Raw genomic sequence first — 19637 nt, forward strand, 5'->3', positions numbered from 1 at the left:
GACAGAAGCCGGAGCTGGGCTCTGGTAAGAGACACGGCAGCTACCCAGGGAGATGGGTCACTGTGGGGAGCCCAAGGGTGACAGAACCTTTGTAAAAGTGTGGGTGGGGAAGGACAATGTGGCAGAGGAATCTCCCCATCACCTCTGGGCCCCACTGCTTCCCTCCCCCATTGCCCCAGCTCCCTTCCGTGGCCTCACACTGCAGGCCCACCACACGCCTTGCCTCTTGACCACAGAACCCCCATCCCACCCCCCTACAATGCCTACCCGTAAGGTCAGCCCTGTGTTCACCTTATTTCCAAACTCCACTGCCTTCATGGATTGGCATGAGGATACACATGCTACAATTAAAACTCCCAGGCTCAGAGTGAAGTAAGATCTAAACACAGGCTACAAGCATTAAGACCTACACTCCTCCTCTAGTGGCTAAAATTCGTGGTCTCGGTATATTAGGATGCACTCAACAGGGCCACAATGACAGGATTCATATTAGAGAGACAAGGTGGGTGAGACAATATCTTTTATTGGACCAACATCTGTTGGTGAGAGAGAGAAGCTTTTGAGCTCCCAGACCTGAAGAAGAGCTCTGCAGGGTCGCAGTGCCAGAATGCATGCTTGCAGTATAGTGGGGATGCACTCAATCCCTGAGTATAAGGGTTCATCTCAAAGGCGCCGACTCTGTGGGTGCTTCAGGGCCAGAGCACCCATGGAAAAAAATGGTGGGTGTGGTGGGTTGTCACCCCCGTGTGCAGTCTAAGAGCTGTGGGAACCGCTGTGTCCCCTAACCCTCCAGCTGGGCTGGTCCCTCTCATACTACTCTGCTGGTGATACAGCTAGCCTCTCCAGGCCCTGTTATCACCCAACACGACAGCAGGTGGCGCCACACAATTGAGCTACCTGAATGCTTTACCAAAGCCACTCAAGGACAGACAGAAGACATCAGCCAATTTCCCAGCTCCCGAGGCTTGCATCCTTGCTGGAGTAGAAACCCAATATTATCCCATCTTGAACTGCACAGGGGGTCTGTACAATGCAAACTCATTAATATAGTTCACTTTTCCCTTGATGTGGGAAGGATATGCACAACAAGCCTGTGTTAACCAAACTGAGATTTTCCAGAGACTTCATTCAAAACACACTGGTTAAGATAAAACATATAACAAGTTTATTAACTACAGAAAGATAGATTTTAAGTGATTATAAGTGATAGCAAACAGATCAAAGCAGATTACCCAGCAAATAAACAAAACCGCAAACTAAGCCTAACATACGAGATAGATAGGATTTGAATTAGCAATTTCTCACCCTGACTGATGAGACAAGCTGGCTTGCAGATTTTAAGACACAGACTGCAATTGCTATTCAGCCTGGGTTCCCCTCCCACGTTCCAAGTCCTTTGTCTTTCAGAGCTTCTCACAGGTGTTGAGTTGTGGGGGAGTGAAGACAAATCATGATGTCACTCTCCACCTTATATAGTCTGCTCATATGGCGGGAACCCTTTGTTCCAAGCTAAGTTCCCAGCCCAGTTTCTGGAAAAATACAGGTACCAAAATGGAGTTCAGTGTCATGTGGTCTGGTCACATGCCCTTGCTGAGTCCGAGCAGCCATTACTTACAGGCTGGCTGAAACGTTTACAGGAAGGCTAAGCTCTTCCACGGGCCATCTAGCCTGGTATCCAGTCTTACACAGTGGACAACACTGGAATAACCTGCCCTCCTAGGGCCACTTTCCTCCTGACCCTCATTAATCAGAGGGAAGTTTAAGCCCTGGAGCATGACATTTACAGCCCTTCCAAACATATTTGTTTTAAACCCTTATGAGTACAATGCTGGCTCTTCCATCCTCCATGTGAAGATCCAGTTCCAAATCCTGACGCACACCCTGTGTCAGTGAGTTCCACAGGTTACCTGGGTATTTAGAGATAGTATTTCCTTTGAGTCTTTAATGTTATCAGGTTGTGTGTGGGGGGAGGGGGAGACTGAGAGTCAGGACTCCTGGATTCTATCCTCAGCTCTGGGAGAGGAGTGGGGTCTAGATCAGGAGTTGACAAACTTTGTTCCATGAGGCCCACCTGTGCAGCTGCAATAGGCACTGCAAGCCCACTATTAACACAAGTCTGTCAGGGAGAGGGAAACCGAGGGGCATTCACAGCCCCTCGCCTTAGCAGGTGTCACCTGGCAGCCCTGTCACAGTCACCCACCCAGCACCTTGGCGCGCTTCTCAGGCACCCCCTGCCCAGGAATGAGGGAAGTGCTTGGGGGCCGCCCATGTTGGGCAGAGGCAGGTGCTTAGGCTGGGCCTGGCCATTACCTTGATCACCCACTGCTGAGCCCTGGTCCCTGAGGAGGGGCTGTGGGGCTGGTACTCCAAGGGTTCCAACAGCCATTGATCGTGGGGTGCGGTGGTTCAGAGTGGGAGCAGCTGCAAACCCTCAAGCCTTCTCCAGCCACTCTGGGAGCCACCATTTTAGGGACTGGCCCCTTCTCCTCACCCTCCACCCACCGCACGGCAGCTCGGCTTCAGCCTCTGCCACCCGCGGGGGGTGCTGGGCTCCTCTGGCCCTGGGAAGGGGCCATCGCAGGCTACCACTCCAACAATGTACACAGTTTGTGGGGGCAACATCCTCCCATCCCCCCTCCAGCACCGCCCATGGCGGAACACCCAGGACTATGTCATGGCCCACCATTAGGGCATGGCCCACAGTTTGGGAACCCCTGCTGTATAGGGTCCTGTAGATGGGAAAGGCCTCCTATCCCCTCCGGGATCCCTTGGAAGTATTACTCACCTGTAAATATCACCTGTGTGCTATTAATACCCCATAATAAAACTGCCCATCTCCTTGGCTCCCTTTCCTATCCACCCCACTCTGCCCCTGACAGAAACGCTTCCCTTTGACTGGCATTAGCCACATTACACTGGATTCCCCATTGCAGCAAAGTCACCCAGATGTCTAACTTCCCTGTCTTGTCATGTCTTACTCCCCTCCAGCCCATTACTCCCCCTAGTGTACCCAGTATATTGCACCTGCTCATTTCCAATTTGCTCCATCTTGTTCCCTCCTAGTGGGGTTAGAAGAATGACACGGATTCCTGTTTACAAACTTCCTTTCACAAATGTTTATTGAGGCAGGGAGATACATTTGCAAACAGCCAGAGATCTGGAAGCCTCCCAGAAGCAAATCATTTTGTGGTGGAGCTGCAAAGCTGCATGACACTTTTCCAAGCTGAAGATATTTAACTTGCAGTCAGTAGGGTTCAGAGTTAACAATCATCATTCACCAGTTAACTACATCATGGAGCTATCAATCTAGGCTCTCAGCAAATGTAGGTAGGCATGAGCCAGGAAGACACTTTAATCCCAGAGTAAGGGGGAATTTGCCTTTTTCAATGTGACCCTAATGCAGTGCCATATCCCTGAGTCTGCTGACAGCCAGAATCAATAGCCCAGTGGAATGTTCTCCTGAGCGTTAACTGGTTTCAGAGTATCAGCCGTGTTATGGGTGTTAACTGTGAATCTTACCAATGGCAAGTGATATATCAGCATCACTGCTGATCATATGCGCAGGGAACATCCAGCTGGATGGTGTGTGGGGTGCATGCATTCATGGTGAAATAATTAACACAAGAGCTGCTGGGTAATTCTGGAAAGCAACAGAAACAACGGTTAGGGAACAGCCCCCTAATGAATCCTTCCCCCGGGAGCCCAGCCTATCCGCTGGGTGTTTAGAACTGTGTCGATCCCTGGAGTATCTTCAGGTTTCTGCAGAGGGTTAATCACTGAAGCCACAATAGCACAGGGGCTGATCTTTGTTCCTGATGATCTCTTGGATGGATAGATACATTGGGTGGTGGGTTGGTTGCACTGTCTGCACACATTGGTTGTCTGGTGGGTTGGTTGGTTGGATGTACTTCATACATTGATTGGCTGGTTGGTTGCACTGGTGACACATATTGGTTGGTTCGATGGATTGGTGGATATGTTGTTAGGGTGTTTGGTTGCTCTAGGTACAGATACTGGTTAATTCATGGATGGATTGATGGATGAAAACGTTGGATTACTGGACATTGGTTGGTTTCACAGATATGTTGGAAGCTCTGGATACATTGTTTGGTTACTGATTGGATAAATGCACTACCTGATATTTTTTGCTCGGGTAATTGTACTGGACACATACATTGGTTGGTTGGAGAGAGAGCTTGGATGCACTGCATACATTCATTAGTTGGATGGTTGGAGAGATAGGTTTGATGTACTGCATACATTGGTTGGTTTGTTGGTTGGTTGGATGTACTGGATATACACATTGGATGGATAAAGGGAAGGATGGGATGCTTTGGTTGGTTGGACACACTGAATATATACATAGGATATAGTGGATATAGACATGGGTAGGTTAGTTATTTGGATAGTTTGAATGCACTGGATATATTGGTTGCATGGAAACATTAGAGGCACCGGATACATACATTGGTTGCTTGGATATGTTGGAAGCTCTGGATACAATGGTGGGTGGATTGACTGGCTGGATAGAGATGCTGCATGTAGTGGATACATTAGTTGATTAGATGGATAGCTTGGATGAACTTGATACATTCCTTGGTTAATTGGTTTGATGGACACATTGGATGCACTGGATAGAGACGCTGGTTGGTTTGTTGGCTAATGGGTTGGAGAGAGTCCATGATGTATTGAATAGATATATTGGTTGCACAGATGGATGGATAGCTTGGATGCACTGGATACAGACATTGGTTGGTTGGTTGGAGACAGTCAATGGATACACTGGTTCGATGGATCAGGACTAGGCAGTTAGTGGTGGGATATTTTTCCAGAGGGATCTGGGAGGGTGACCGGTCCATGGAAGTGGGGAGGCTGTTATGGACTTAGGAGACACCAATTACCGAGCAGGAGTAACAGCATGAAGCCCAGTAGCGTCAGCGGAGCAGAAGCTAGGAAATGCTTTGCGGGACAGGGAGCACAGTTCTCCAACACACACCCGTGCCCCTCTCCAATTCCCTACCCAGGGCGCTCACCAGAAGGGCCCCTTCCCTTTGGCTATGCTGTGCTGGGGGGGCTGGGGAACATACTCAGAACATCTCTGGCCCCGAAGGTTGGGCCCACAGGGCAAACTGTAGTGGAACCTGAGGTGGCCGCGTTTCAGGTAGCACTCCCTGTGATGGGGCCCCCCAGACTTCAGTGGGATGTTGCAGGCCCCGAGCAGGTCATCATCCCAGCCATTGTCTTCGTCCCAGACCTCGACACGGAGCTGGCTGGCGTCAGTGACACGGACAGAGCCAAAGTCCATGTGACTGTTCCAGACAGGGCTTTTTCGGTTCCAGATGGTGACAGTCCGGCTCTCTCTCCTGTCAAAGAAGATCTTGACGTAGGCATCCGTAGCTGTGAGAGTGTCACCCCGCAGATCACTGGCCCACTCCACAGTCACCGTCAGTCTTGCCAGGCCCCGCTCCCGTGAACAGCACATGGTGTTGGTGGAGCTGTTCCCGGGGCAGACGCAGGAGCAGGGGTCGAGGACGCTACACCGGGTCCCCGCTGGGCAGCTCTTGGTGCAATCCACGCGCAGGGCCCTCTCACGGATGTACTCGCTCACTGCCTGCCCCAGCGCCTCCCGCTTGGGGTCGTCCTGCCCCAACAAGGTGTGGATCGGCCTCAAGGAGTAGGTGAGCAGGCCAGGGAGGGACTTCAAGGTTTTTACCCAGTCTGAGAAGACCCCAACGTAATTCTTGGAGAAGAACAGGTCGTCGGTGTTTTGCCCTCCTTCTTCCTCCGCATAGCGCTCCCGGTACGTCTTGTGGAAGCTCTGTTGGAATTTCACTCTCTTATTCTCCTTGCAGTTGTTGAAGATGGACTGGTCTGAGCCCACCCCGGTATTCACGGCCACCTCCATGCTCAGACAGTCCTTAATCTCATTGACAGTCAGCCCATCCAGTGCCGCCTGGCAGACCTGCACCGCAGTCACGTCCCGCACCCGGCCTCCCAGCGACGCCTGGGTCACATAGTGGGTGCCGTAGGTGTGAATCAGATGATGGTACTCCAGCTGGGAGGCCTTGTTGTACAGGCTAGGAAGGTTCTTCACCGCCAGGACAAAATGACCAGTGAGTGGAGGTTTTCCGCTGATCCCGAACCTGCCCCAGGGATCCAAGGAATTTATGAGAGAGTTAGAAAATCCCCAATAGCCAGCCCGGCCCAGATCAGAGCTGCGACCCTAGAGGAGAAAGGCCCCTGTCCCATTCCTCCACCCAGCACAGCACGGCTTCCAAACCTGTGACCAGATCACAGCTGGTGCCCCTAGAGGGCAAAAGACCTTGTCCCATTCCCCCAACCCCTGGAACTGCCAGTCCCCCCCACCCTGGGGCCAGATCAGACCTGGGCCCCACAGAGGGGAAAAGCTGTGTCCTATTCCCAACCCCTTTGAGCCAGCCAGTCCCTTGCCCTGGGGCCGGATCTCAGCCAGCACCCCTGTGGCTCAGGTGTGACCCTAACAGCACCCCAATGCCAGAGGACAAGGGCTCCCTGGTATCTGGTAGTGAGTCTCAGCTGGCCTGACCAGTTCAGTGTACCCCACCTCACTCATGTCATCACCTGAATCTAAAAGGGGCCACGTAAGCTATCGACAGCAAGCTAATGCCACGCTGCTCATTGCTATCAGTGTGAGGCGTCTCTATGGAAGACACACCCAAACATGCATACGGGTGGGAAATTCTGTTATCAGAGTGCGCCTGCCAGGCAGGGCGATAGGTACTCCACCCTCAACAAAAAACTGTGGTTCTGTCCCTGGAAGGCATCTCCAAGGCGCAGTAAGAGACAAGGGGACTGCAAATGAGGGTCAACAGGACCATTAAGTCGGCAGGGGGAGGAGAGTACAGGAAACAGATCGATTTGCATTTTAGCAACCCCAAGCAGGGGAAGAAACCAGTAAGGACTTTCCTTGGCCAGCTGACTCCACGTCACCTTCCTCACAGCTTGGGTGGACTTTACAAAGGCGGGGTGACCGTAAGGAGAATCCATTGCAAAGGTTCACTGGACTATCAAGGGAAGGGCTGAGGACCCCAAATGATCTTTCACTTAAGAAGAGAAAGGACCCAAACACAATGGACTCGGTGGGAGATCTCGACCAGAGGGGTGGTCAACCATCTCGCTGGAAGGTAGATTGATAAGGAAACTGCCTTGCACAAAGGTTGTGCCTTGTTTTGTTACATCTTAGCCACCAGAAAGCGCTTTTCACTTTGCTTGTAATCACTCTTGTCCTTATCCCTTGTGCTTGACCTCACTCACCCTCCTCTCTCCCTTACTTCAGAAACTTGCTAACCCCACCCTGTGCTGTGTTTGACGTAAAGTGCATGTGAACTCCAGTTAGCCCGGCAAGCTGCTGAGTGTTGTATCTTTAAAGGAACAAAGGAACCTTAATACTCTCCGAATGGGCCACAAGAGGGATGGAGATTGCAAAGCACACGGTTTGGGGGACACTTGGGATGGGAAGCATGTTGGGGTCATCGACCAGCGTGTGGCTGGGGGGTAACATGCAGGCTGCTGGGATCAGAGCTGATTCACGCACAGATACTCACTGCTGGCTCGTGGGGCGTCCAGAGAAGGGACTCAGAGAGGCAGAGCCTCTTGAAGCATTTAGGGCTACAGGTCAGGCAGTGACACAATCCCTCACTGGCCTGGATCGCACCCCAGAACGAGACAGCCCCCTACAAGGGAAAGGCCCTGGATGGCTGAGTGGTACCACTGTGCAGCTGTTTCCCAGCTGCCCCACCCAAGAGGTGGCTGCATCTCAGCACTGGCTGAGCCACGCTGGTGTGACATCACTGTGCACGTGTTACTCATTTGCCCGTCCCCAGAGCCAGCTGCATTCAGTGCCAGATGAGCCATCCCCATGCTGGGAGGTGTCCGGGCTGCTGCTTACCTGTAATATGGGCAGGAAACCTCATGGCTCACAAAGGTGTATTTGTCCTTCCGCGACTTCTGCGTGACGAATTCGGCCAGTTTGGAACGTGAGCCTGCCAGCCCCACCTGGACATTAACCTTGGGCACCACGGGCACTTTCAGCCCCACCTTCCAGTCGTTCTGCACCACGGACGCCGCGGACTCCATCATGCCCATGGCCGACTGCTGCACCGAGCTGCTGAGCTTTCGTTGGCACGAGACGCGGACCCTCCAGTCCACCGCGGCCAGCGGCAGCCTCTGCCACTGGCCTCCCTGCAGCGGGTTCCGGCACAGGGTGCAGGTGCCATTCGGGCCACGCCACTGGCTGGTGTCCAGCACGTGGGCCCCCGTCCGGCCCAGTGTGGTCACGTCAATCCCCTCCCCCACTAGGCTGTGCCCGGGCACGAAGGTTGCATTCATGCATGCAGCCGCCGTGCCTGTCTGGCATTCGGGGGAGACCACGGGGAGGAGGAAGAGGAGGAGGAGGAGGGTGCAGGCACTAGGTTTGGGCATGGCTGGTATGATGCGGTCCCTGGCGCAGGAGTCAGCGTCAGTCTCCAAAACCCCTACAGGGAGAGACAGAAAAGAGATCCTGCATGAATCATAATTCAGTAGCAGGTAGTTCCATGGGTTAACCTGGTTATATGGCGAGCCAGAGGCATCCAATTGCCATTGGCTCTGTCAACCATATCTTATATCACACCTGGAACCTGGTGGCTTTATGCAAATGACACAGTGACCGATTTGCATGTCTGAACATGCATTTGTTAATTTGCATAACCCCACCCCTTTCCCTTGCCGTCGTTGTAGCTGTCACTCGCCACTAGGGGGAGGAGATTGTTGCACATACCCTGTAAGTTGCAATTACATTCAGTGTGCTGCTGTTCTGTCTGGGTCTGGCCAGTAGGGGGCGGTGCGTTCCCACACAAAATCCAGGGCTTGCTAGACATTAGTCCCCAGCTGGTTGGTAGCGAGGCCAGCGAGCGCTGGGACCACACTGGGCATCACTGGCCTCACCACAGAAACTGCTGGGGCCCCCTAGTGGACATGCCGAGTGGCGGATTTGGTTACATTTAGCCACCGATTGAGGGTCATATTCTAGGGTTTCTTTAGCCCAATCAGAGCTGCTTCTAGCCCAGTGTGCCATGTCTAACAGAAGCCAATTGGCCCTGCCCCTCATTGATCAGAGGTGGGTTCAGATCGTGAAGCATCAGATTTATATCCCATTAAACACACATATTTAAAACCTTTAGCATCATAGATTCATAGATTCATAGATATTTAGGTCAGAAGGGACCATTATGATCATCTAGTCTGACCTCCTGCACAATGCAGGCCACAGAATTTCACCCACCACTCCCACAAAAAAACCTCACACCTATATCTGTGCTATTGAAGTCCTCAAATTGTAGTTTAAAGACCTCAAGGAGCAGAGAATCCTCCAGCAAGTGATCCGTGCCCCATGCTACAGAGGAAGGCGAAAAACCTCCAGGGCCTTCCAATCTGCCCTGGAGGAAAATTCCTTCCCGACCCCAAATATGGCGATCAGCTAAACCCTGAGCATATGGGCAAGATTCATCAGCCAGATACTACAGATACTGATCATAATTCTGGATCTCCCATTCTCCAGGGAAAGGTCCTGTATAGAATCCTGATAAACTCTTGGCCTTAGTCCTATCCTGTGTCAATGAGTTCCACGGGTTATGCGGAGATTTCAGGACAGTATTTTCAATGCATATTTAGTGCAGTGGGTTCCTGGTCCATCACCGGGGTTCCCAGGTGCATCCATAATACAAATAGTAAATAATGACAATTTCTTTCCAGGCAGGTAGCTGGCTGTTCTGACTTGCTACTGAGAATGCAGAAGAGAGCTTATAGAAATGTTAGACTTGTCCTTAAGCAGTGGAAATGGAGGCAGGACTCCTGGGTTCTATTCTTGGCTCTGACACAGACAAGAGTGATGTTGGACAAGCCTCTGAATCTCTCTGGGCCTCAGTTTCGCCATCAGTAAAATGGGGAGAATGATCCTGCCTTTGTCAGGTTAGAGCATCGGCTCTTCAGGACAGGGACTGTCTCTCCCTGTGTGTCTGGGCGTCACCCATCCCGGTGGGGTCCCGATCTCAGTCAGTGGGGTCTGTTCAGTGCCCAGCACAAGGGGGGTCCTGATATTGGTCAGGGTCTGTGCTTCACCTGGCACGATGGGACCCTGATCTCGGTTGGGACCTGGCACGGGGGGTGGAGGGAGGGTTAGTCGGAGTCTGTGCAGCGCCTGACACAAGGGGGGTCCCTGGTCTTGGTCGGGATCTGTGCAACACCCGGCACAAGGGGGGCCTTGATCTCACTTTAGGCTTCTAATGCTAGCACAATAAACAAAAGCATATTAGCAAGACAAGGCGGGGGAGGGAATATCTTTTATTGGACCAGTCTCTGCTGGGGAGAGAGACCAGCCTTCAGCTCTGCAGGGCTCTTCGTGTCTCAGGAAGAAAAGCTCGGTGCAGCCCGACAGCTTGTCTCTCTCGCCCACAGAAGCTGGTCCAATACTCAACTGAAAAGAGTGTCATATGATGGGAAGCATGGGTTAATGTTAATAACAGGCTAGGCTACCAGCGTAGACTTCAGTGCCAAAATGGCTCACCCGGAGCGAGGATGCAGCTGCCTCTGGGGTGGGGCAGGTGGGTAACAGTTGCATAGCTATGCTGCATGCAGCTGGCTTGCCTGGTGATGCGATGCAGCCACCTCTGGGACAGGACAGCTAGGGGAACAGACAGACAGCGACGGCACACAACAACGGCTTGCCCGGTGCTGAGATGCAGCCGCCTCTGGGGTGGGGCAGTTTGGTAACGGCCACTCAGCAAAGCTGCACAGGGGGGGCTTACTCGGCCCTGCGATGCAGCTGCCTCTGGGGTGGGGCAGCTGGGGAGAGCTGCCTACCAGCATTGGAGGGCACAGACAAGGGCAGTGCAGGGGAGAAGCAGGTTAGCCAGGGAGCCCTGAATAGCACAGTGATCGTCAGTGGGGTATGGTGCTGCCCCCCCTAAATTTCCCATCATGCCAGCCCCAGCTCCCCACCCCTCTCCCCAGTGCCTGTCACCCCAGCCTGGATCTGCCCCTCTCAGCCCACCCCCCAAGTTGCCCTGCCCCCTAGAATACCGTCTCTGGTGGGTCCAGTGAAGCGCAGGGCTCCTGTCTCGGGATCCAGCACTCGTTCACCGGCTAGAGGCCGAGCTGCCCAGATCTGCCTTCGCCCCCCTGTCTCAGCCCCAATTTAACCAGCAAGGTGCCGCCCTCTAGATCAACATTCGAGGGAGCCAGCTGGGCAGCTGTCACCTGCCACTCCCCCATCGAGACAATGGGCCATTGAGGATCACTGGGCCGGGGGCGGGGAGCATTTTGGGTGCTGTGAGAGGTTCAGGGGGTGGGTGCCATGATGGGCTGTAGATGTGTGGAGAGGCCGCGGGGTGAGGGCGGCTGGGGATTATAGGGTGCCATGGGGAGTGCCTGCAGAGGGGGTACCCCTGCCTCTCTCCCTCCTCCACTGACCCTATGGGGTCCCCTTTCCCCTTCCCCGCAGTCCCAGCCTCCCCCCGCAGCCACACTCCCAGCTTCCTTTGCACTTTCACAGAGTGGAGGCCAGAAGATCTGAGAGATTGGTGCCATGATGGACTGTAGACACGTGGAGCAGGGTGAGGGCAGCTGGGCATTATGGGGTGTCAGGGGGAGCACTGGAGAACCTCTGCCTCTCTCCTTCCCCAGGAGCAGGGAACAGGACCCAGGTGCCACCCATCCCCGGGGCCCTTGCCATGGCAGGGAATGAGGTGAGATATGCCCCGATGATCCCAACAGGTGCCAGCTGCAGAGGGAGGAGAAAAGCTCCCATGGTCCCTGTCAGTCTGAGTGAGGCGGGGACAGGGGTAAATTCCTTCCCAGCCCCATATCCGGCAACCCTGCCCTACCATCCGGGCAGCCAGAATGGGGATTTTCTGGTCCAGCTCAGAGCACGGGCCCAGCCAGTGTCTATTCTCCAGCTGTGGCTGATCTCTGATGCTTCAGAGGAATTGGTGGAGGAGGGGACCCAGATACTTCTGGTCAATTGTGCACGGATGGGGGGCGGAAGGGGGGGGGGATTCCTCCCTGACCCCTGCAGGTGACCAGCTGAAGCATGAGATTGGACAATGGTCATTGTCTTAGTGCAGAGCTGTGTTATGAGCGTGTAGCAATGCAGAGGGCCTTTAGCCGGTCAGTCCCAGTCTCCTCCCCAGCTCCCAGTCCCAGTCTCGCTGCCCAGCCAGCCCCAGCCTTCCCTCTCCAACTCTCATTCGCCATTTCTCTCCTGCCCCAATCTCTCCAGCCTCCTTGTCCCCATTTATTCCAGTCTTTTGGGGAAAGTTTGCCAAAGTTCCAGGCAACTGGAAACAGGGTCTTGTAACGTGACGCTTTGGGCAACCTTAATAACAGGCAGTGCAACCAGGTCTGCTTATAATGTCGTGACGGCTCACCTAGCACTGAGATGCAGCCACCTCTGGGGTGAGACAGCTGTGAAGTAGCTGCTCAGTGATGCCGCCCGGGGATGGCTCACCTGGCATTGAGATGCAGCCACCTCTGGGGTTGGGCAGCTGGGTAACAGCTGGGTAACAGTTGGACAGAGACGTTGCCCAGGGATGGCTCGCCTGATGCTGAGATGCAGCCACCTCTGGGATGGGGCAGCTGGGAATGGCCACACAGCACTGCTGTGGGGTGTAGAGGAGAGCAGTGGGCGGTAAACTTTGGGGAGAGGATGGTTAACAAGGAGCCCTGGGTAGCAAGGTCCTTAGTAGTGGGGTACATTCCCTGGGACCCCAACCCCTGCTCCCCATCCCTCGTCCCAGCCAGCTTCTCCCTGCAGGGACTTTCAGCCCACCTAGCTCTCCTGCCCCTAGATTACCTGAATCCAGTGGGTCCAGCAAAGAGCAGGGCTCTGTCCACATTCACTGCTCAGAGGCTGAGCGCAGCCCAGAGCTGCCTTCGTCCCCCCTCATCTGCCAGCTGCCGCCCTGCCAGACCCAGCATCTGGCAGCCGGCTGGGCAGCTGGGGTGAGGCTTTTTCACCCGCCACTTCCCGACTGAGACAATGGGGCCTTGAGGAACACTGGGCCTGCAGGGGGAGGGGTTGGTTTGACGAGGGAGGATGGTGGGCGTGAGGTGCCGGGGTAATGAGGTGCTGTGGGGGAGGGTGGTGCCAGACCTGGTGCCGACCCTCCCCGGAGCGCAGCAGTTCATTGCACGTCCCAGACCTGGAGGCGGAGCTGGCTGGTCTCCCCCACCCATAGGGGCCCCAGGCCTGGGCGAATGCCCCAAGCTGGGTTGTTGGCGTTCCACACGGTTTCCTTCTGAGGCTCCTGGCCCTGGAAGGAGACCTTTGATGTAGGCATCAGTGGGGCTGGAGCAGTCGCCCCACAGGCTGCTGGCCCACTCCACCGTCACCGCCAGCTTCCCCTGGCCCTGCCCCCATGAGCAGCGCATGGTGTTGATGGAGCCGTCCCCGGGGCAGACACAGCAGTAGAAGTCGTGGGCGCTGCACTGGGTCCCCGGGGGGCAGCAGTGGGTGCAATTCATAGAATCATAGAAGATCAGGGTTGGAAGGGACCTCAGGAGGTATTTAGTCCAACCCCCTGCTCAAAGCAGGACCAACCTCCAACTAAATCATCCAAGCCAGGGCTTTGTCAAGCCTGACCTTAGAAACCTCTAAGGAACCAGATTCCACCACCTCCCTAGGTAACGCATTCCAGTGCTTCACCACCCTCCTAGTGAAAAAGCTTTTCCTAATATCCAACCTAAACCTCCCCCACTGCAACTTGAGACCATTACTCCTTGTTCTGTCGTCTAGTACCACTGACAACAGCCTAGATCCATCCTCTTTGGAACCCCCCTTCAGGTAGTTGAAAGCAGCTATCAAATCCCCCCCCCCCATTCTTCTCTTCTGCAGACTAAATAATCCCAGTTCCCTCAGCTTCTCTTCATAAGTCATGTGCTCCAGCCCCCTAATCATTTTTGTTGCCCTCCGCTGGATGTTTTCCAATTTTTCCACATCCTTCTTGTAGTGTGGGGCCCAAAACTGGACACAGTACTCCAGATGAGGCCTTACCAATGTCGAATAGAGGGGAATGATCATGTTCCTTGATCTGCTGGCAATGCTTCTACTTATACAGCTCAAAATGCCGTTAGCCTTCTTGGCAACAAGGGCACACTGTTGACTCATATCCAGCTTCTCGTCCACTGTAACCCCTAGGTCCTTTTCTGCAGAACTGCTGCCGAGCCACTCGGTCCCTAGTCTGTAGTGGTGCATGGGATTCCTCCATCCTAAGTGCAGGACTCTGCACTTGTCCTTGTTGAACCTCATCAGATTTCTTTTGGCCCAATCCTCTAGTTTGTCTGGGTCCCTCTGTATCCTATCCCTACCTTCCAGCGTATCTACCACTCCTCCCAGTTTAGTGTCATCTGCAAACTTGCTGAGGGTGCAATCCACGCCTTCCACCAGATCATTAATGAAAATATTGAACAAAACCAGCCCCACGACTGACCCTTGGGGCACTCCACTTGATACCGGCTGCCAACTAGACATGGAGCCGTTGATCCCTACTCATTGAGCCTGACGATCTAGCCAGCTGTCTATCAACCTTATAGTCCATTCATCCAGCCTATACGTCTTTAACTTGCTGGCAAGAATACTGTGGGAGACCGTATCAATAGCTTTTCTCAAGTCAAGGAATAACAAGTCCACTGCTTTCCCCTCATCCACAGAGGCAGTTATCTAGTCACAGAAGGCAATTAGGTTAGTCAGGCCTCCACAGGGCCCTCTCAGTGACATACTCGCTCACCGCCCACCTCAGTGCTTCCTGCTTGGGGTTGTCCTGCCCCAGCAAGGTGTGGATGGGGCACAGTGAGTAGGACACCAGGCCATGGCTGGCTTTGAGGCTCTCCAGACCTTGCCGTTCTGCCCCTCAGAGAACATCAGGTCAGAGTGGCTGTGCCTGTCTGACACCTCAGTGTGGTGCTCGCTGTAGGTCTTGTGGAAGCTCTGCTTGAAGTTCTGCTTCTTCTTCTGCTCCTCACACTGGCTGAAGGCCGCCTGGGCCCTGCCCTTCCCGGCCCCGATGCTGACAGGGGCCTCCAGGCTCAGACAGTCCTTGACCTCGTCAGCTGTCACCCAGTCCAGCGCTGCCTCACAGACCCTCACAGCCGTCACGTCCTGCACCCGGCCCCCCAGCTGCAGCTGGGACACACAGTGGGTGCCGTAGGTGTTGATCAGCTGACGGTACTCGAGGCGCGAGCTGCGGGTGTAATCCTCCGGGAGGTCCCTCAAGGCCTGGGTGAAATGGGTGGTGAGCGGAGGATTATGGGTAACCCAGAACCTGGGAGAGAGAAATGACCACTATGTGACGTACCGTTGGACATTGGCAACTTGTAGGGGTAGAGCTCAGTGTTATAAATCCACAGACTCTAAGTACAGAAGGGACGATTCTGGTCATCTAGTCTGACCTCCTGGATAACACAGGCCAGAGACCTGCCCTGAATTAATTCCTGTTCAAACTAGAGCAGGTCTTCTAAGGAAAAAAATAAAAACCACTCCAGATTTACAAATTGTCCATGAAGGAGAATCCACTACGGCCCTTGGTAAATTGCTCCAGTGGTTAATCACACTCTCTGTTAAAGATTGTGTCCTTACTTCCTGTCTGAATTGGGCTAGCTTCAATTTCCAGCCATCAGATCTTCTGAGACCTTTGTCTGCTAGATTGCAGAGGCCATGATTAAAAGCATGTTACCTGTGCAGACTGCATAATTTATTCTGATAACGTGAAGCCACAACAAACCTGCCTGCGCCTTTACGGAATTGAAGAGGTACTCATAATTCTTATTATACACAATCTTTGGAGAATATAATAACTTACAGGCATGCGACCTATTGCTGATTTCATCATGTGAAAGATTTCAGCTAGCTAAGGTATTTCCTAGGAGGAATTCTGTCTTCTGTCACGGCAATAGGCCTCAGATGTGAGAGGAGATAACACTATTGGCTATAAAAATGTTTACATGATAATGTGTATGTCCTTTAATCTTCTGTACTATTTCCTTATATGCTATGATTTGAGAGAGATACATGTGTCCTTGGGATTGATGCTTTGTAGCAAATGTGTGACAGAAGGCTTTAATTGCAAGGTGTCGAAGGTATCCGTGGGCAATTGTAAATCTACAAACCTTTTTCATCAAAAGATAAAGAGATCAGCAAGATTGTCTTATCAAAGACAAACAAGCATGCCACTGTATTACCAAGATTCAAGCATGAGGTCATAAAAGCTATAATTCCTATTTAAATATTATTAAATTATTTCCTTGTAGAAGCTTTCTGAGCTCTTCATTCTTTCAACTTTAAGCTGACCTCTGGTGGCTGGAAACAGACACCCCAACTTTCTGAGTTCCCAGGGGGTGCTTGACCTCTGCTCGGCCCCAGCCCCCGCCCCCAGCTCTTCCCATCCCCGTCTTGCCCCTTCTTGTCCCATTCCTCCCCCGCCTCTTTCTGCCCCCTCCGCTCCTCCCCAGTGCCTCCTGCTTGCCCCGCACTGGTACTGCAAGGGTTAACTCTATTCTTTGGGCCGAGGAGGCCACGCCCCCTCGGCCTTGCTGGGCATGTTCCGGGTGGTGACTAGGTATAAAAGGGAGCAGCTTGGCTCATTCAGGGCTGACCACTGAAGATGGAGGGTGCACTCCGTGAGCTCCAGCCCGGGAGCTGCTGAAGCCCCAGGTGGCAGAAACCAGAGATGCCGAGATCCAGGAGGATGCCCAAGGAGTGACAGAGCTGCTGAGAGCCGCACAGACCGAGGAGCCCAGACACCCTGGAGCCCTGCCCCAGGGACAGGGTAGAAAGTATCTAAGGGGGGCTAGTCATTGTGCCGAGAGGTGTCAGCGTGTTTCAGGCAGATTCCCCGCTGACCCAGAGGCAAGCATATTTGTCACTGTCAGGGTCCTGAGCTGGGACCTAGTGGAGCAGGGAGAGCCCGGGTCCCCATACCCAGCTGCCACCCAACCCTAGGGGCGGCCCACGCCCCTGACCGGTCACTAGGCCTCACAGCCCTACTGAAGAGGGCAGTTATATTGACCCTGGTTATTGGGCCACACAGCCCGGCTGAACCGGGCGGTCACACTGTCTCTGGCCACTGAGCCATACGGCCTGGCTGAATAGGGTAGCCATACTGACTCCGGCCATTAGGCCACACAACCCTGAGGGAGAGGACAGTCACACTGACTTTGTCCATTGGGCCACACAACCCTGAGAGAGTGTCGCCATATTGACTTTTACCCCTGGGCCAAGCTATCCCAAGAGAAGGGGTGATTGTATAGACTCATCTGTGGGGAAATAATTACCCCCAACCCACCCCAAGAGAGGATGAGGCACACTTGCCCTGCAACACCAGCCCTTGGCTAAGATCACTCACCTTGCCATTTGTAAGTTGGTTAGGTTAGCCATAGGCTTGGAAGGATTTGATGTTAAGTGGTAAATGCTGATTTCACCATAAACACAGAAACCACCAATAAAACATTTCCATTGACAAGAATCAACATTTACAGCCGGTCGAAGAAAGAAACATGCATCTTGAAAGCTCATTAGAGTTTGATTTAAGTTCAATTCACCTAATACAAGTACTGTAGTGCAATCTCTTTATCATGAAAGTTGAACTTACAGATGTAGAATTATGTACAAAAAATCCCTTCATTCAAAAATAAAACAATGTAAAACTTTAGAGCCTACAAGTCCAATCAGTCCTACTTCTTCTGCAGCCAATTGCTCAGACAAAGAAGTTTGGTTACATTTGCAGAAGATAATGCTGACTGCTTCTTGTTTACAATATCACTTGAAAGTGAGAACAGGAGTTTGCACGGCACTGTTGTAGCTGGTGTCGCAAGATATTTACATGCCAGATACGCTAAAGATTCATATGTCCCTTGATGCTTCCACCACCATTCCATAGGACATGCGTCCATGCTGATGACGGGTTCCTTTATGTATTTTGACAGGTGATGTTGACAGTTTGTGTGTTTGAATGGTTATAAAGCTTTAACTTTTTGAATCTCAATGACTTTTGTCATTAAATAATTGTTGTCTGACCTGTCCCCATTTCTGGATGCCCCATAATTTCCCACAGCTGTGAAAATTTAAATAGATAAACATTTAACAAATGATTGAAATGCATAATTTTGCTCAACTGTGAAAATGTAGATAGAAATAAAAACAATGCTTAAAAAGAAACATTCATATTAACCGTTGCAATGATAACAAATAAAAGTCATATTTGGCCAAGCCTTGTTATCTATGATTTGGGCCTTACTAAATTCACGGCCATGAAAAAGGCATCACGGATGGTGAATTATAGTCTCCCTCATGAAGTCTGTTTCTTTGTATAGGGTAAAAGTATACAAAAGTACACAGCATTTCTCAAACTGGGGGTCCCAACCCAAGAGGGGGAGCAAGGCTATTTTAGTGGGGTCCCAGTAATGCCAGCCTTACTTCTGGGCTGCGGCCGGCGGCAGAGCTGCCTTCAGAACTGGACTCCTGGCCAGCAGCCGCTGCTCTCCGGCCACCCAGCTCTGAAGGCAGCGCAGAAGTAAGAGTGGCAATCCCGTGACCCACACACACAATAGCCTTGTGAACCCCTTTTGGGTCGGGACCCCCAGTTTGAGAAATCCTGAGTCTTAAGGGCTTTACATGTTTATATTTTGCCACTTAAAAATACGTTATTCATGTTTTGTTACAACACCGTGAAATGTAACGTCTAAATGTCTGAAACCGTGAAATTCAAGATTTTTAAAATGCTATGACAGAGAAATTTATGAAAATGGACTGTGAATTTGTTAGGGCCCTATCCATGATAAACCAAACAGGACTCACCTACCCTTAAAAGTAAGTCCCTTGCCTGTCTATAAACTGTTCTGGAAAATTAATATGATACTCAAAGAGTCATTGTTATCATTTTGGGGAGAAAATGTTGTATTTTTCATGTGTAATGAAGAGGCTGAATATCTTCTATAAGTGCAAAACGCACCTTGATTATGGAACCTGAATTAGTACTTCCATAATTAATAGCAATTAAAATTTGGCTGTTTTTGACAAGTGAGCTCATGATTTCATAGACTCATAGAATATTAAGGTTGGAAGGGACCTCAGGAGGTCGTCTAGTCCAACCCCCTGCTCAAAGCAGGACCAACCCCAACTAAAGAAACCAGCTTTTCCCCCCTGATTTTAATGTCTGGATATTTGTCATGGATTGTTGTCTCTTAAAGGGCACTTAGAAGCCGTAGCTGGAACATAATGAAGTTTTCTGCCTGGGAATGGCCTTAGTTTTTAGAGGTAACTCTCTGAGTTGAACACAATGTGTCATGTGTGGTGCTAGGGAGGCCAGCCCGAGCGCTGGTTAAGGCCAATCTCTCCGCTGGCCCTGTAAAGCGTTTCCCCAGAGCAGGTCTGATTGTCCAGCCGGCTCCCCGGCCCTGCTCCCTATTCTAACTTTAACCTAACTCCATTACTCTACCCCTAAGGCCTGCTTCAACGTTATCCCAGCTCCCCTCCCCTAACCCGAATTTAACCCCTATGCTAACCCTACCCTGCTCCGCTTCCAAGATCAGAACAATGGGAATGGGCCCATCTAACCTGATTTCCCACC

General features: G+C 52.2%; 1 protein-coding gene and 1 pseudogene across 1 annotated transcript; both read right to left on the reverse strand.

Annotated features, from left to right (window-relative positions):
• Positions 1-5029: 5029 nt before the first annotated feature.
• LOC102935655 (perforin-1) lies at positions 5030-8460 on the reverse strand. Its single transcript, XM_037898650.1, has 2 exons — positions 7928-8460; positions 5030-6143 (listed from the first exon to the last, which is right to left on the reverse strand). Exons 1-2 carry the CDS (start codon positions 8458-8460, stop codon positions 5030-5032), a joined length of 1647 nt encoding a protein of 548 aa, XP_037754578.1.
• Positions 8461-13199: 4739 nt separating this feature from the next.
• On the reverse strand, positions 13200-17446 carry LOC114019682 (annotated as a pseudogene).
• Between the last annotated feature and the right edge of the window lie 2191 nt (positions 17447-19637).

This window comes from Chelonia mydas, chromosome 6 (genome assembly GCF_015237465.2).
Source record: "Chelonia mydas isolate rCheMyd1 chromosome 6, rCheMyd1.pri.v2, whole genome shotgun sequence".
Lineage (NCBI taxonomy): Eukaryota > Metazoa > Chordata > Testudines > Cheloniidae > Chelonia > Chelonia mydas.